At 34.2% G+C, this 19,196-nt stretch overlaps 1 protein-coding gene across 2 annotated transcripts in view; it reads left to right on the top strand.

The window, feature by feature from the left end:
• The window catches only part of TBC1D23 (TBC1 domain family member 23), a 54,316-nt gene that overhangs the window by 18,005 nt on the left and 17,115 nt on the right, over nt 1–19,196 (top strand). For both annotated transcript variants that reach the window (XM_063094959.1, XM_063094965.1), the window contains 9 exons: nt 80–284; nt 6,881–7,004; nt 10,565–10,689; nt 10,780–10,826; nt 11,651–11,754; nt 13,085–13,207; nt 14,431–14,523; nt 16,830–17,000; nt 19,135–19,177. In XM_063094959.1, coding sequence (XP_062951029.1) covers nt 80–284; nt 6,881–7,004; nt 10,565–10,689; nt 10,780–10,826; nt 11,651–11,754; nt 13,085–13,207; nt 14,431–14,523; nt 16,830–17,000; nt 19,135–19,177 — 1,035 coding nt within the window. The remainder of the gene's footprint in view (nt 1–79; nt 285–6,880; nt 7,005–10,564; nt 10,690–10,779; nt 10,827–11,650; nt 11,755–13,084; nt 13,208–14,430; nt 14,524–16,829; nt 17,001–19,134; nt 19,178–19,196) is intronic.

The raw sequence follows: 19,196 nt of genomic DNA, 5'->3' as shown, positions 1-19,196 counted from the left end.
ATTTGTAAACAAGTGTTAGGTGCAATAACTGAGCCTTTAACAGGCCCTTGATAACTTTATTTTCACACTTATTTTCTAGACCAGCTTTCAGTGCCAGAGGAGAAGGCAGCAGAATTACTTTTGGATATTGAATCTGTAATTACCTTTTATTGTAAATCACGTAACATTAAATATAGCACATCCCTTAGCTGGATACATCTACTCAAACCATTGGTGCATCTTCAACTGCCACGCAGTGATTTATACAACTGCTTTTATGCTATCATGAATAAGTACATTCCCAGGTAAGATATGATTTAATTTTTATGGTTTTTAAAAGTGAATAAAGGTCTAGTTTGCTTTAACTAAAGTTGTTAGATTTACTTTGGTGGTAAAGTAAAAAGTTCAAATAATTTTTAAGGTTGTTTCAATCATAATTGTTATTTGAATTTATTTTTGTTGTTATAAGCATTATTGAAAGGATTCTTTAGTTAAGAATTTATGTTTCTTAAGTGGTGGTTACCAGGTCAGCGTTGGGGGAAGGAAATAGAAAATATGTTGGATATGTAGGGATGAACAAGATGGAAGATCTGATGTACAACCTGAGGACTGTAGTTAATAACAGTGTACTCTGTTCAGGATTTTTTTTTGTACTCAGGATTTTTGCTAAATTAGTAGATTCTAGCTGCTGTTGCCACAGAGAGGGAAAGTGGATAACTATGTGAGATGATGGATATGTTAATTTATTCCACTGTAGTAACCATTTTAATATATATGTGTGTGTGTTATAACATCACGTTGTATACCTTAAGTATATACAATAAAATTTACTTTTAAGAAGTACTCTCCAAATGTACTTATTAGTATCCCTACTTTAATTTCTTTACCAATAAAATAACATAACAACATCAAAGTAAAAAGCAAAATTTTTGGAGTTCTACCCTATGTGAGGTGCTGGGTCTACAGCTTGGAAGTCCTACAAACACAGACCTTGAAGAAGTAAGTTGAATTGTGCTGAGTGTTAGGAAGGTGAGATATAGAGTGCTATGGAAATGAATAATGGGGGTGACCTAACTTACCCTGGACGTCAGAGATGGCTTCCCTGGGCAACTAATGCTACAGTTGAGACCAGACAGATGTGTAGGTGTTGTGATAGGGGTTATGGTGGTGAGGAGCATTCATGAGGCCAAAAAGAGTTGTTCTAGTTCCCAGTGCTAGGGGTCAGATAGAATTTTAGAGCCAAAAGAAACTTTAGACATAATCTAAAACAGTGGCTTGGCTGTACAGCTTTGGATGCACATGGGAATTATTGGGGGAGCTCTTAAAAATTCTACTGCCTTTTTGCATACCTAACTAATTAAATCAAAATCTCTTGGTGGAAAGCACACCCAGGGTCCTGAGTCAGGAGTTGCGGGCCAGCCCCCTCAGCCCAGACGCAGGCAAGAAACAGAGCACACCTGGGGTACTGAGGCAGGAGCTTAGGGCCAGCCCCCTCCACCCAGAAGCAAGCAAGAAACAGAGCATGCCCAGGGTCCTGAGGCAGGAGCTGAGGGAAATATCCCCAGGAGCAAACTAAAAACACTACTTCTATGTGGGTGGTCCACCACAGCTACTGCCACAGCCACAGCTACTGCCAAAGCAGAAGATGCCACAGCAGTAGCCACAGCTACCATGCAGGCAGCCTGCCAGACACTTGACTACATTGACACAAGAAGAGTCACCAGTGGAGACCGGCAAAAGAAGAGGACATCTCTCTCCTCAAAGCCCACTTCAGAGTAATAGAAGAAGCAACTGCTCTACCAGATAACCAGACATCAATGTAGAGATACTAGAAATACAAAAACCCAAGAAAATATGACACCACCAAAAGAATACAGTAATTCTCAAATACCAGGCCCTATAGAACAGGAAACCCTTGAAATGACTGAAAAGGAATTCCGAGCAACAATCTTAAGGAAACTCACTGAGATAGGAGAAGACTCAGTTAGACACAATGAAACAACAACAAAAAAATCCAGGATATGAAAGAAGAAATTTACAAAGAGAATAATACCTTAAAAAAGAATGTGGCATTTTAATATAGGTGTTTACAAGTGTAGATTTTCCTCTAAGCACTGCATGAGCCCTGCATACTATAAATTTTAATATGTTACGCTTTGATTTTTATCTCAAAGTACTCTTATTTCCCTGTGATATATATTTTTTTATCCATTGTTTATCTAGGATAGTGTTTAATTTCCACATATTTGTGAATTTTCTAAACTTCCTTCTGTTATTGGGGTCAGAATATATTTTCTATGATCTTAGTCTTTTAGAGTGTATTAAGACTTGTTTTGTGGCCAAAACCAAAAAATAAATAATTAAAAAGAAAAAAATCTCTCAGTGATGGGACCCAGGCATCACTGTTTAAGAGTTTCCCAGTTCCAATGTGCAGCCAAAGTAGAGAACCACTATTCTGGGCCTTGAAAGTTAACTATTTTTTATTAGTTTCTATGTGATAGCACACTATACTAGGTGTAAGTGTTTTGTATTTTTTCTCACTTAAAGTGACCACTCTAATGTAGGTATCTCTGATTTACAACTACAGAAACTGAAGCAAAGAAAGAGAGAGATTAAATTACTTTTCCAGGATTACACTTCTGGTGTGTGGCTGAGTTAAGATTTGAAGTTTGGATGGAAAACACATGCTTTACTAACGTGGTTCTCCACCCTGGTTGCTTGTTCAAATCAATTGAAGAACAACCTTTTCTTCTTTTTTAGTAATAGCTTTATTGATATGTTATTCATATATCATAAAATTTACCCTTTTAATGTGTACACAATTCACAGGTTTTTAATATAGTCACAGAGTTGTGCAATCATAACCACAGTCAATTTTAGAACATTTTAATCAGCTAAAAAGAAACCCCTTACCCATTAGTAGTTAACTATCCATTTTCCTCCAACACTCCTAGTCCTAGGCAAACACTAATCTACTTTCTGCTTCTATGGATCTACCTATTCTGGACATTTCATATAAATGGAATTATATAATACGTCTTTTTTTATGACTGCCTTCTTTCAGTTATCATAATGTTTTCAGAGTTCATCCGTATTGTAGCATGTATCAGTATTTCATTTTTCTTTCTTTCTTTTGGTCAAATAATATTTCATTGTATGCATACACATTTTACTTAGCCATTCATTAGTTGATAGACATTTAGGTTGTTTTTACTTTTTTGCTTATATGAATATGCTACTGTGAACATTCCAATACAAGTTTTTGTGTGAACATATATTTTCATTTTTCTCGAATATGTGCCTAGGAATGGAATTGCTGGATCGTATGGTAACTGTTTAATCTTTTGAGGAATTGTCAGACTTTTCCACAGTGACTGCACCATTTTGCAGTCCCACCAATAGTGAATGATGATTCTGGTTTCTTCACATCCTTGTCAACATTTGTTTTTCTGATTATAGCCATTCTAGTGAGTGTGAAGTGGTATCTCATTACAGTTATTAACTTGCAGTTCCCTGACGGCTAATGATGTTGAGCATCTTTTCATGTCTTTATTAGAAATAATTACTTGGGAGTAATGTCTCTTCAGCCAAAGAACTTTTAAAACATACTGGTCCCCGGACTTTCAAATATATGAGGACTGAGTTGAGCATAGGCATAGTTATTTTTTAAAAGCCTAAGTGCTACCTTAAAGTCATACTGCTTTATGTAGTGAAAACAGGCCCAAACATGCCAGAAGACAAGGCTCAGGTCATGGCAGAACTGAGATGGCAACTCATATTTAGGAGTCATTCTCCTATACTAACTAGGTCTCTGAACTGCCCATATTTTATCATTCTAATTGCCACCTTTAACTGTAACAGAGCTAGCAATAGCAAGGGACATAATGTCCTATCTTTCTAGAGAAAGGTGGTACTGGTAGTTAGGAGTAGAGGGAGAAACTTTTACATTGAGCTATGTAACACTGTCTTGTCAGGTTCCTATAGTTACTGTTTCCATGAATTCCACATGCAGCACAGCACTCCAGTCAGAGTCGATGTTAATGCCCCTTGAAAGAGAACACTGAGCTCAGAATGCTGCTAGGAGAACTCCATTTTAACATACCTTCTTAGTATAGATTCAGGTATAAGATGGGTAGGATTGCATCAAGCACAGTGCCTTGCAGTTGAGAGTAGCTTTGCAGCATACAGCTATTAAATGAATAGATGTTGCAATGGCTGACTCCCAGAGATGCCCCAGTTTTTCAGAAGATGAGACCATGAACTAGACATTTGTTCCTACAGTTTATGCCCCTATTCACTGCCTGTTTCTGTGTTCTGTCTCAGCGTTCTATTGCCTTGTATTTATACAGTGGGGGAAGTGTTCAGATTTAGGAGGTAATCTAGCCAATATAAATCCGGTTCTGTTTCTGGGTATCTGAATTGCCAACCTGGGGCCTTCTCTGTAAAATTTCCCTGCCAGCTGCAATATCAGTAAGTGGTATATTGAGAGTCATACCAAATCCTAGCATTGACCTCACATCTTAGATTTGTAGAAATTATTTTTCATTATTCCTCCTTGAAAAGCATTTTAAAACATTCTTTATCAATGCTTTAATGTTAAAACTGTGACATTCATTTATTAACTTTTTTACATAAAGGCTTTTACCTTATTTCATTTTTGTTACAGTTTGCTCTTTTAGGGATTTGTACCCCTGCCAAAACACCACTTGCTGAAATATCAAATTACATACAGATAATCCTAATTTTACAGTGGTTTGGCCTAAGATTTTTCAACTTTATGATAGTGTGAAAGTGATGTGCGTTCAGGAGAAATCGTACTTTGAGTACCCATACAACCATTCTGTTTTTCACTTTCAGTATGGTATTCAATAAATTATATGAGATATTCAATAGTTTGTTATAAAATAGGCTTTGTGTTAGATAATTTTGCCCAACTGTAGGCTAATGTAAGTGTTTGGAGTATGTTTAAGGTAGGCTAGGCTAAGGAGTGATGTTTGGTAGGTTAAGTATATTCAATGCATTTTCAGCTTACTATATTTTAGATTTGTGATGGTTTTGTAAGGATATAATCCCATTGTACGTTGAAGAGCATCTGCATATGGAAGGACAGTATGGCATAATGATTTATCGCCCAGTTTCTGTGTACAAGTCTTAGCTCTATCACTTAGTTGTATGACTTTTGGTGAACTACTTGACCTCAATTAAGCCTCAGTTTTCTCATTTGTAAAATGGATATATGTTTCATAGGATTGTTTGTGAAGATAAAATGAAATGGCTTTGTAAAATGCTTATTAAAGTGTCTGGAACATGGTATTTCCTCATTAAATGCTTGTATGATGACCTGTGCTTTGAGCTGTCATAAGTTTTTGCTGCTTCATTAGGTACATTCTTGCCTCGTTCCCTTGTGACTAGTAGAATGCATCTCAGTACAAATGCTGAATGGAATAAAGTTTATAATTAGTAGCTGAGGAATTAGTAAAGCCTACTGGTCCAAATGAAGACTGAGTTAGTCATCACCTTGTTCACGGTAACGTTATACTTTAACCAACCAAACTGTCTGGAAGTAACTGTTTGTAATATTGCTTTTTGGTTTTAACTATACTGGTTAAAGAGTAATAATCTCCCTATATTGAGTAAGGTCATAATACCAGAAATCTAGTATTTTTTGAGAGATTCTTTTTCCATGAAGTAACTCAGTTAAGTTTTGAGGTATTACAAACATGGACACCCTAAAACGAATTAATGTGAATATGATAGTATCTAGCAAATCCTCTAGGCACAAAAGATTTTCTAAGAGTGCTGCTTGTGTAGGAATTAGAAGATAAGGCTTTTGAGTTTGAAGTCAGAGACTAAGCGTGGGAAGAAGGAAGCAACTGTGCTTTCTTAGGGTGACCCTAGTACATGGACCAGGTCTGGACCTGCTCCAGTGGGTTGTCTTCTTTGGGCTCGGATGCTTGGGTATCTGAGTGTGGGAATGATACCTTTCAGGTCAGAGCTGTGAGTAGCTACCATGACCCTGGGCAGAGGAGCCTTCTTTAAACAGAGCAGGCTGAGATGCTTCTTGAGATAATGGCTAGGAACTGCCAGGAATCCATGGCCCAGAATGTATCCCTAGGCCTTTTATAATTATTTCTACTTTTGAAATAATTTCTACTTTTGAAGTCTTTGGCAGGGAAATGTGCTGTTGGTTTTAAAAAAAAAGACATTGTGATAGTAAAAAAGGCAGAGTATATATTTGTTTCCTTTTACTAGAAAACAACATTCACATTCAACTTTCCCATTTTACTCTCACATAACCCTTTGAAGTAGGACAAATATTCAACAAGATGAGTATTTGATACCTTTTGGAATTCTCTCTGAGCACACAGGCCACTTCTATGGCTTGTAAGGCTCTGGCCCACTCTTCTGAAATGTTCATCTGTGGCCATTTCAGAATTGTACCTTTGCTGGAGGACATCCCTAGTTGAGTATGTAAACTGTGGAGCTACCCTGAAGTTTTCTGTGAGTTTCCTCATATTTGGGAAGGAAAGAGTGGGCTGGAGTTCTTCAGGACTCTCCAGATCTCCTTTTGAGATCCCAGCCTTATCAAAATAACCAAAGTATTATTTTCAGTGATCCCTGTATTCCTCTTGCTTGAGTACTTCCTGGGTTCACGTGGAGAGAATCTCTTTAGGGTGGCTATAGACTTGCGGTTACTACAAACTTTTGTCAAGTCAGTTATATTAAAAGGTGTTAATGAGAGAGCTCTGTCTGGTTCTATCAGGTAGGCTTGCTGTGAATGTTGTGGTGTTCAGGTGTTTTGGGGGTGGGGAAAGGAGGTGGGTATTACAGGAGAAGTATTTACTGATGTAATCATTTCTGATCTGTTAATGCAAAAATCTTCACTTATCTTGTCTTTTAGGGATTGTTCCCTGAAGGGAAGACCATTTCATCTCTTCCGATTACTCATCCAATACCATGAGCCTGAGCTTTGTTCTTTACTTGATACAAAGAAAATTACTCCAGACTCCTATGCACTCAACTGGGTAATAAAGTGAAAGTAGGAACACTTAATGAAAAATAGATTTATGTAAAACTATAGTTAGGTGAAGTTTTTTTTTTCAAGGGAGAGAAAGAAAATTACTAAATTATAGATTATTACTACTTAAACCAAAGGAGTGAAATTATTCGCATTTCAAAATAACTTTTTTTACTCTTCATTTATCTTAGTTCAGATTATTTGATGTGAAGTTTAGGTTTTCGGTGTTTTACATATATTTGTGTGAGTATAACTAGTATATTTACATACAAGAGTACTTCAACAAATTGTGGAAAAATAGAATTAAAAGATAATATGAACCTTTCTGTGAACTTTTTGCTGTACCCCCATAAGTGTAATATATGTGTGTAATATATGTAAACATATGGTATATATCAGTTCTCTTTAAAACTTGGTGTGTTTAAATTGTTGATGGTGTGTATAAAAATTGGTATCCAATCATGAGAAAAACAACTTAAGATCAAGTGGTTAATGTAAAAGAATATAAAGTACAACTCAGTATTCCGTAATTCTGTGTTTGTATTTTCAGTGGGAAGTCTTATTTAGTCAGTGATTCTTAAACCTTTTGGTCTCAGGACCCCTTACACTTTAAAATTTATTGATGATTCATTGTTTATGTGGATTATGTTGATTAGAAATTAAAACTAAGGAATTTTAAATATTCATTTATTAATTCATTTAAGAGGAATGATAAACCCAATATATGTTAACATAAATAGCCTATTTTTAAATGAAAAACAATTATATTTTCCAAAAGAAAAATAGAATAGTGGCATTGTTTTATATTTTTGCAAATCTCATTAATGTTTAGCTAAATCAAGGACAGGTGGATTCTCATATTTGCTTCTTTATTCAATCGGTGTTGATAGCACAGGTCATGTAGCCTTTGCAAAATTCTATTGTTCATTTATGAGGGAACGAGTATGAAAAAGGCAAGCAAAGTCTAAGTATTATTATGAAAATAGTTTTGACCTCACAGACTCCCCTGTAAAGAGTCTGGGGGACATCTGAGGGCCTTCAGACCACAATTTGAGAACTGCTGTTCTAGGTTAATTTGAATGTCTTTCTAAAACAATGATTGTTAGAAGACTACACAGTATATTCAAAAATTAAACATTTTTTGATCATGTCTTACCTAACTTTTCTTCAGGAAGAATCCCATTTCTGCCACTTGTTAATTGTATGATCTAAGACACTTAGCCTCTGAGCTTCATCTGTAAAATGGGAATAATAATAGTACCTATCTCAGAGGATGAAGGGGTGAGGTGGCAATCAGGAAATGGTAATTAGAGAATCCTAACTGGTTTTACTTCTGGGCTCATTAAATCTCAATCTCAGTAACCTATCTTTAGTTCCCTCTTAGCCACAGTCTTGTTACTTTGAGCTAAAATAATAAAATACCTATAAAATTATAGTTTCTCCAAGAGTCATATGTTGCCATTAAGTCTACTTATTTATGTTAAAGTAAGAAACTATTTCTCTTAAGCATTTTAATAAGTAATAGAAGTCTTTCTGCCTAGGAAATGCCATTTCGGTTGTCAGAATTCTAAATTAGTACTCAGTGCTGGTGGCAGGAGGTTTTAACTGAGTACTAAAACAACTGGTTTCTCTTCAGCTGATGTGCCAAATAGTTTGTTCTTGCTACTAGTATTATGTCAATGAAATGGAGTTTTTGTTGTTGTTGTTGTTTGGTGTTTTTTAAATCATGAGATGAAACAATTAAAAACTAATTCTCAAACCTGGGAACCCGTAAGCAATGCAGTGGTAGCTTTAGTTTAGCTAAGTGAGTTTAAGGATGGGTGTATATTATTATTCTGTTTGTATTTATATCTTCTAATCTGTGTTTATAATAGTAATTTCTCAAACAGCAACAAAAAACATTAGTAGCATTATGTACTTTAAAAGCCTGTGGTCATGTGTAGTGATGATTACATGGACTGTGGAGTCTCAGGCTTTTTTCTGTTCCCAACACTGCCACTCACTAGCTCTGTGAACTTGGGTAAGTTATTTAATCCAAGTCTATTTCCTCACCTTTCAGATAGGAAGAAAAATGTCTACTCTGCAGGCCTGTTGTGAGAATTAAAATATGAGCTAATTAATAAATCTGTGACAGTAGTTTAGTACCTGGTACAAAATATGCACTAAGTGTATGTGTTCACATCAGCTGCCTTTAGCCATTAAAAATGTTTTAAATTGAAAGTTTTAAATGGACTTGTTTCTTTATCTAATGAAATTCAGTGCCCTAATAATCACTGAATTACTGTAGTTTAAAACACAGTTCAGCTGTAGAGAAACTTATAAATTAACAACTCTTTTTTGGGGGGCAGCTGGCCAGTATAGGGATCTGAACCCTTGGCCCTACCCCACTGTCAATATTAGACAGATCATCTAGGCAAAGAATCAGTAGAGAAACACAAGATCTAAACAAGACTCTAGACCAATTGGAATTGGCAGATATCTACAGAATATTCCACCCAACAACCTCAGAATATTCATTCTTCTCATCAGCACATGGATCATTCTCCATGATAGATCACATATTAGGTCACAAATCAAGTCTCAATAAATTCAAAAAAATTGGAATTATCCCATGTATCTTCTTAGACCACAATGGATTAAAACTAGAAATTAATAACAAACGAAACTCTGGAAACTATACAAATACATGGAAATTAAACAGCATTCTACTTAATGACATATGGGTCCAAGAAGAAATCAAGCAGGAAATCAAAAAATTTATTGAAACGAATGAAAACAATGATACATCATACCAAAACCTGTGGGATACTGCAAAAGCAGTATTGAGGGGGAAATTTATTGCATTAAACGCTCACTTCAGAAGAATGGAAAGATGGCAAGTGAACCCTTGGCCTTGGTGTTAATAACACTGCACTCTAACCAAATGAGCTGCTGGCCAGCCTGTTGTAAATTAACAACTCTTTTTGTTTGAAATACACAACCATAGAGCCCCTGAGATCTATTGAAGGATGTGAATGTTGTTTCATCTCTTTCAAATGATGTACAAGTAAGCTTTGGGATGAATTCACATTTATGTTGTCATTAAAATTTTATTAGATGCTCCTAAATTACCAATTTTGAGCCTCATTATTACCTTGTAAGTTAAATACTGTGCTGTTATTAGTAATAATTATGCTAGTTACCTTTCTAGAGCTCTGTAGGTAATTATACTAGTTATGCTATGACAGAGATATGTGCTAGTTACTTTAGATATTCTAGGTTAATTATCTCTCTTTTTACAACAGTGGTACAACATGGGTAGTAGTATTCCTTCCTTTTTACAGAAGTAGAAATGGAAGATTTAAAGAGATTAAGTGACGTGCCCTAAGTCACACAGCTAGTAAATGGCTCCATTGTGTTTTGAATCCACATGTTTTGCCTTTGGATTTCATACACTAAAATTAAGGTACACATTAAATATTAGGTGGAAGTAATGTGATGTATGTTGCTTATTCATTTGCTAATACTTTTAGAAAGAACAAGTCAGCTCCAGTGTTTTATGTCCCTCATCTCCTTTTCTGATTACAGCTTGGAAGCCTTTTTGCATGTTACTGTTCTGTCGAAGTCACTCAGGCAATATGGGATGGATATCTTCAACAAGCAGATCCATTTTTTATTTATTTCTTAATGTTAATTATACTTGTTAATGCAAAGTAAGTATCAAGTTAGTTAGATTTTTTCCTTCTCTTTTCTCAGGGTACTCTATTAATATTTAACTCTAATTCATTTGATTCCCTTTACAGAGAAGTTATTTTAACACAAGAGTCAGACAGCAAAGAAGAAGTTATCCGTGAGTATCATTTAATTTAGAGAAAACACTTTAGGTCACTTAATCTCTCCAAAACTCAAGTTTCCTTATCCATAAATTTAGGAGATTAGTCTAGATGAGCTCTGAGGTTTCATTCAACCCTCAAATTCTGTTAAGTACTCTCCAGGTTCAGACCTTAAACACTGTTTTCCCTGATTTTGCCATCCTCATTCATTCCTTTGTATTTTTTCACTCTTTCATTCCTTTCCATATACTGTTTCTTTGGTTTCAGTGTTCAAATAGAATGTCATCCTCTCTCCATCAGTGTTCTTTCCTTAATGTACCTTTCAATACTCAGCTTACGTATCTCTTGTGAAATTTTGGTTCTTCTTTTGGACTCTCCCCACTCTAGCCCCCACACAGATAGTAACTTCCTTTCTATAATGCCTGGCACTTTGTACTGTCTATCTAATGACATTCATCTTAGTACATTATAATGGTTTATTTTCTTACATAAGACAAAGTTCCTTAACTCAGGATATTTCTTAGTCATTTTTTATTTCCAGGGATCCTGGCATTTCATGTGTGTTTTTTGAGTAAATAAATCAGAAAATATTGATTAAGGCTAAGTAACTTGATTTAATTGACTGACACTGTCCTTCATTAACAGAACAATTACATTAACAGTTTCAGCTCATTTGGAGAATCCACTTTTCCACAGCAGCTTTAAAAACATCACTGTTGAGATTCCATTCATATAGTATTTATTATGTTGAAGATATTTCAGCTTTGGTACATAAATAATGTTGGTTATTGTATTTTTCACAAACAATTTATTAAATATCATATTTAAAATCATATTTCAGAGTTCTTGGAAAATACTCCATCCAGTCTGAATTTAGAAGATATAGAAGACCTTTTCTCTCTGGCTCAGTATTATTGCAGTAAAACACCAGCTTCTTTTAGGAAGGTATAAGACAAGAAATAACCAGCTATTCTATATTTCACGTTTTGTACATTGTTTTATTGCTTACTTTGTATCTGCTTCAGTTAAAATATTCTTGGTTGTCATTCTTTTCTTTTTGTGTTTTAATATTCTCCATAGTGGAGGAACAGACAGGTTAAAAAAGATTGTAGGAACCATTTTATCTCTATTCTGATTATTAGTTATTTTTGATCATGAGAAAATGACAGATATTTCTTAAATTAGTTCTTTCTTGACTTTAAAAATTATATTACAAAAATCCGATGGAGGAGTAAGTGTAATTATGCTTCCTTTATCTGGAGGTCAGCCTTGTACAACCTTAGTGACTCAGAGCTATCTTCTAAACAAAAAAGGGTCACTTAGCCCCATAGAGAATTAGATCCTTAGTCCAGACAGGTGCTTTCAATAAAGGACAGCAGATTAGAAGCATGAGTGGTATGAACTCCTAGAAAATAAAACTCTAAGAAGCAAAAGTTTATGGCAGAGGCACAGGTTTATATTTATAAAGCAAACAAGTTTGTCTGTGAATTCAGGTACCCATGAGAACATTATTGTCTTTTTTTTAAAAAAGCATTTTGCCGTAATAATTTCTAGTTGGCAGTCATCATGTCACTGAAATATTAAGATAAGGTTAAATTATGTTCACTATAGTATGTTTCAGAAGGCAGGTAAAAGAAACCTTTTAAGAACACTTCCCTCAAAAATAATTAATTATAAAAGATTTATTTCTAGGGATAATTTCACCTATTTAAATAACTTCCTCATGGAGACTACTTCAGTTCCCAACAGTGTTGGGTAAATCAGATTGTGGGTTGCTAGTTTAGGATATTAGGTGAAAAAGAAGTCTTATTCTTTTCTTTTTCAGTCTTTTAAGAAGAGCACCTTTTATTCTTTAGACATAGTAAATAATCTGCACTAGGAGCTGCAAATTAGAGCAGGCTGTAGGTCAGTATATTACATAATTTGTGCAGTTTATTTCTGCCAAATTTTTGTTATTAAGATATGACAAGTTGTGAGTAACTGTGTTTAAAATTTAATATTTAACTATATGTGATACTATAGAAAACAGATGTATAGAATGTGTTATTTTTTTCTTAGTCTTTCATCTTGTGTGAACTCTGAACGGGACTTTATGGCCTTTTTGTAGCTTTCAACCTGTAAGATTTGAAATTATATAATAAATTTTAAAAATCACATGATTCAAGGATGTTATATAATTATTTTACCTTTTATCATGATTTAATAAGAATATTTTTAGGAAGAAGGTTTGACTTTGTTTTTTCTTTGTAATGTTTAAAAATTTCTCTTCAAACAGGATAATCACCATCTCTTTGGTAGTACTTTGTTGGGAATTAAGGATGATGATGCAGATCTGAGTCAGGCTCTTTGTCTCGCTGTCTCAGTGTCAGAGATCCTCCAAGCAAATCAGCTGCAAGGAGTAAGTCATGGAAACACAGTTTTTCAGGGGACTATCCCTTTCAAATACAAGTAACTGACATTTTCTCCCTGTTCATTGATTCCCACAAAATCGATTTACTACAACAATGTGGCTATTTTGCCATTTTTGAATGTCTTATATGTTAAATCTTCTGTCCAGATGGTCATTTTTAAACTACCAGTTTGTGCGTTATTTTAATTGGCAACAATTAATTATTCTTGTCATTCTTGACACCAGTTTTTATAAATTGCCATATCTTTTTTCATATTTCAGCAAAGCAGGTGAATGTGGCATCATATAAACTACTTAAAAGGGTGAATTTAGCACTTAACTGTTAAATTCGGTGTAGTTATACAGCTAATTCAATACCATGATTTAAAGCCATAAAGCATATAGCAAAGGAGAATTGCGAAAATATACCGTACTTTTCTGTCCATTGCGATCTTTATGAAAATCTAATGAGCTAGTTTGACCAGTGGCATTTTCAATATATGCTCTTTTTAATAGTAGTGTAACAGTTAGCCATGGGTGTATATACTTGGAAAGTGGGATGTATTTCTGATGTTGATGAGGGGAAAGGAATGAACATGGGAAACCAGGCCTTTTATGATAGATCTCAATTGGACTTCTCACTGTATCTGTACTGGTGGTTCAGAATTTTCAAAATACAAGCGTCTCATCTTTTTCTTATTAGAAAAAATATTAAAAAACAAATGAAAACATACAACTCAGTTTAAAGAGCTCCATCTGTACTTCTTCAGTTCAAACTGGCATTGCAGAACCTCCCTGTCCTGCTTCAGCATACAAGAAAGAGGTTTAGTTCTTACATAAATTGAGTTGTTGATAAGTTCGTAAATTATTTGCAAAAATAAGAACAGTATATCTAGAATTGTGTTTCTAACTATATAGTGTTTACATAATAAACATTTAAAAATTGTCAAATTCCAGTATAATTACTTTTGTAGCTTAAACTGACATTGTCCTGCTACATAAATATTTTTAAACTTTTTGGTCAAGAGCAATATATAAAAAATATTTTAACTGTTTAAAATGAGTAAAAGTATTTATGGCCTTGTGTGTTGTGTCTGTACTAATTGGGTCCTCTTTTTCTATGTGAGATTCATTTTTTTCTTAAACTTATTTCCCCTTCTTTGTTAATGTTATATTGTGTAATGTGGACCTCATGGCAAATTCCACTATCTCAAATGTTGTTTCCCCTTTAGGAAGGAGTCCGGTTCTTTGTGGTGGATTGCCGTCCTGCAGAACAGTATAATGCTGGGCATTTATCAACTGCTTTCCACTTAGATTCAGATCTGGTGAGTATAAATGATTATTAATTTTTTTGTAAAAAGTAAGAGAGGAGGTAAATTTTTTTTCTTCCAGTTCTTAAATAAATATGTCCTGGATTAGGGGTGTTTTTCTTTCTGCTTAAGGAAAGAATCTCTGCCCTTATAGGAAAAGTGTTGCTCTCAGGTTTCCTTTTCACACAGGACACCCTTTTGGCATCATAAAGGGTAGATGACGACACTGTTAGCTGTGGCTTACTATTGCTTACCATTGTTATGTCAGTAAATTCTAAACTTACTATGAGCTACCTGATAGAGCACTTAGCATAGTGCCTTGCACCTAGTAAGTACGCTATAAATTTCAGCTCTTATTGTAATTGAGTAAGAATTCTAAAAACTTTTACTGAAAGGCATTTTTAAAAATTGTGAGTATTTATGCATATAATAAACTAATATTTAATAAGGGTAGTATCTGGCATATAAACGCTCAGTTGTTAAAATTACTATCCTGGGTTCATTTCAGTTGAAGGAGTGGATAAAGTAAATTAAATATTGTCAGATGCTCAGAGCTGTTGACATCACTGATACTGACATCATTTAAGCTGTTTTGGGTTATTAGGGTCTCAGCAATGGGAAAAACAGAAAGAGGAGTAGGTTAGTAACCCCTTCTGTTGACTGTGCAGTTTACTCCTTCCCAACTTGTCTGAAGAAGTTAATGCTGAGGCTGAAGATGTGTGTAGAAAAGCATTGGTATAGTTGAGAGGAAACTTATGGAAAATGAAGGTAGAAGAACTGAGTTTTAGACACTGTAGGTGAGAAAGGCCATCCTAACTCATTCTTGTCCTGTAGGTGAACTCTGTACCTTTCTCTTTGATTCCTCTCTAATGCTTATTTTAAAAATTTGCTCTAGTGATTTATGAATAACTGAATTTTTTAAAAAATTTTCAAAGAATATCACCAGAGTTAACCACCATTATCAACTTGTTTAATCTTCCAGACCTTTAATACATATTTATATATTTCTTGCTCTGCCACTTGCTTTTCACTGAACAGTTTCTTGGAGATCTTTCCATTTACGTACATTCTTTAAAAGAAGGTGCATAGTGGTCTGTGTTACAGGTACACCATAATTTATTGCCTGAATGATGTACATTTGGATTATTTTCAGTTTTTTTGTAATAATGTTGCAGTTAACATCTGTATACATATTTTGTGAACTTAGGCAAATATTTCTGTAAAATAGATCCTTAAAAGTAGAATTGTTGGATTGAGGGGTGTGGGCATATGATTTTACTAAAGACCACCATATTGCCCTTTAAAAAAGCTGAACCACCTTCCATTTCACAACTGTAAAGAGTGATTGTTTCATGCCAAAAGCATTATTGGACATTATCAGTCTTTTTATTTACCAGAATGATGGGTGAAAAATAGCGATAATTACTGGTGAGGTTGAACATCTTTTTTTGTGTGTTGTTTACATTTGTTGGGCTTTTTGGTTTTGTTTTGTGTTGGTGTTTTGGTGGCTAGCTGGTGCAGGGATCTGAACCTGTGGCCTTGGTGTTACCAGCACCACACTCTCCCAAGTGAGCTGTTGTTGGTTTTTTTTTTTTTTTTTTTTTTTAAATTGCTTTTCTATATGGTCAGTCCATTTTTCTGTTGGATTTCTACTGTACTTTTTATGTAGCTGCATTATAACAGTTTTTAAAAATTTTTGTAGTTATTGGCATACTTGTTTACTTGAGGGTAAGAAATGAATTTTTTATCCTTGTATCTCCAGTACATAAAATAGTGTTGATAAATAAATGGATAAATGGCTTCTACTATATCTGACTGGGTCCTGTAAGAAATACATGGCTTGTCTTATAAATGGAAACTAAAAAATAGAGCTTGTTTGAGCTCTACTGTATTGTTTGTATTCACAGGGTCTTCCACTCAGTGTTAAAATCTTTCTGTTACGATACCCAAGGACACTGTAGCTGGTTGTTATGTAAGAAACAAAAAACAACAAAAAGAAATTTTTTTCTAGTAGAGAAGTATTTTCTTTATATATTTAATACTTCTGGGAATTTTCAACTTTTGTTGTAACATGTTATAGATAAATTTATATATCTCATCCCAGAGATTTTTGTTTTTAAATAACATTTATTATAATCACTAAAGTAACATGTGACCTTTGCAGAGATCCTGTTTATAGGAGCCTTTTCTTTCTTTTTCCTTTGTTTTCATGATGGCTCTTTAGATGTTGGGTTTTTTCCCCTGGAAAAATTTTTCAAGTTTTGCAAATGTATATGAAACACAGGCTTGCCATGTTTATAATTTTTAAAAAAATTTTCTAGATGCTCCAGAATCCATCTGAGTTTGCACAGTCAGTAAAATCCTTGCTGGAAGCACAGAAGCAGTCCATTGAGTCCGGCTCCATAGCTGGTGGGGAGCACCTCTGTTTTATGGGTAGTGGCAGGGAGGAAGAAGACATGTATATGAACATGGTTCTGGCACACTTTTTACAGGTAAGCTGATATAGATTATTGGTTATTGCTATCATCTTTAAGAAAATTGTATAGATAATTTTTGCTTTTATGTACACTATCAGATTTATCTGTATTTTTTTACAGCTTCTTGGTTTTTTGTCTTGTTAAGAAAGGTCATCTTCAGATTTTTCTCTCATGCTTATGTGGTTTATTTTTTATGTTTAAGTATTGAACCATTTGGAATTTGTTTTTGTGTAAGAAGTGAGATAGAAATCAGAAAAAATGTTTTTCTGGATAGCTAACCAATTCTGCTATCAAATTGATTTTTTTGTTTGTTTTTTGTTTTTGTTTTTTTTTGGCAGCAGTCCAGAATGGGGATCTGAACCCAGGACTTTGGTGTTATAGGGCTGCGCTCTAACCACCTGAGCTAATCGGCCAGGCCAGACTTTGTGCTATCAATTTGAAATACAACCTTTTTAATATACTGAATTCCTCTGTGCATCAGGATCTATTTCTAGATTATTCTGTTGCATTGATCTTTATGCCTATTTATGCCTTAGTATTTTTTACAGTAGCTATATAATTCATATTAATATTTTCATTTTGAAATTGAAAAAATATACATGCATATTTATTCATGGCCCATAGCCATCTTTCCTTTTTGTGTTGAATGTGTCTTCAGCACAACTAATTTGTATTAGTGGTTTTATGCAACCTGTCCCTCTGCTTTCTTGCAAAGCCTTATTCAGTGATGGCTCATTCCTTATAAAAAATAGTTGTTTATTAGGTATTCTTTGTTAGTTTATACATTAAAGTCCTTACAATGTGTGATCCTGAACTATGGAATCAGAAAGACAGTAGTCATGGTGTTACACAGGCCACTCAATTTGCATTAATTTCTATTTGTGTTGTATTTCACTGGGAATCTGGTTTGAGAAAATTAGTCTAACAGCAGAATCCCTGAAAGGCAAAATCAGAGAAGGAACAAGCTCTTTGGGGGAGGAATTGTAAGATCATTTTAAATCTTGTTAAAGGAAATAGTTTAGAAACATATACAAAGTAGCAAAAATAGGGACCTAAACTCATTTTAATCATAAATTTAATCGGCCTATTCTAAAAATGCTTTAGTGTAAACATATATTGCGAGAGCTCTTTTATGACAGTACTGAAATATTGTGGACTTTTTTTTCTATTATTCAAGTGTTTGATGTGGTTTTAGAAAATTTTTTTCCCAATTTGTATTATACAAAATTTCAAAGAAGTTGAGAAGTAGGGAGAATTGATGCATAAACTCTTTATAAAGACATAACCACATTATTGTTATCATAGTTTATTATTAAAGAAATCTAATTAGTGTTCAAGTTTCCCTGGTTTTCATAGGGTCTCAAACAAGACACTGCATTTGGTTGATGTCTTTTAAGTTTCTTAATTTGTGTGTTTCCCCTTTCCAATTTCAACAAATATATGCACGGTGTAATTTGTCTTATAGAGTTTCCCACATTTTGGATTTTGGTGATTACATTCACATCGTTTTATTTGTCAGATTCTATCCCTGGTATTTCCTTTAAGCTGGTAGTTAGATGAAGAGACACGATCAGATTGCTTTTTGTGGGGGACCAGAAGATCCTGGGGAGGTGGTGTGTGCTTCTGTCAGGTAGCAAATACTGTCCAGATGTTTCTATTTTTGTATCTCTCTTTTTTTGTTTTGTTTTGTTTATCATTACTTAGATTTATTATGTTTTTACTAGTTTGCAAAATGGTAATATTCTGTCATTTCTTCATAATTAGCTGCAATATTTTCTTTTATATTACATTTTTGTAAAGGACACAAAATATTTTTAAAGCTTTTTTAAAAACGCTCTGATTACATCCTAAAATATCATTTAACTAATTTTGGTTTGGCTGTTGCACTATTGGGACTATAATACAAGTAAACTCACAGTCTTGTTAATAGCCAGGAAGTTGTCTCCGTCTTCCACCCGAGCACCAAACCATACCATACACAAGGTAAATGTACATACCTCTCTATGCCAAAGTCTAAAATGTCAAGGAAAAAAGAAAGTCTGGAAATTTAATATATAACCACATATTTCAGTTGACAGTGTTTTAGAACTATCAGAAGTTTTAATTAAATTGCGTTTTGGAATAATTTTAATTTTATTTTCCATTACAGAAAAACAAAGAATATGTGAGTATTGCCAGTGGAGGATTTATGGGTAAGGTTTCAATTTATTA

This window comes from Cynocephalus volans, chromosome 1 (assembly GCF_027409185.1).
Source record: "Cynocephalus volans isolate mCynVol1 chromosome 1, mCynVol1.pri, whole genome shotgun sequence".
NCBI lineage: Eukaryota > Metazoa > Chordata > Mammalia > Dermoptera > Cynocephalidae > Cynocephalus > Cynocephalus volans.
The sequence above is the reverse complement of the archived record's forward strand: the minus strand, read 5'-3'. Positions and strand labels throughout refer to the sequence as shown.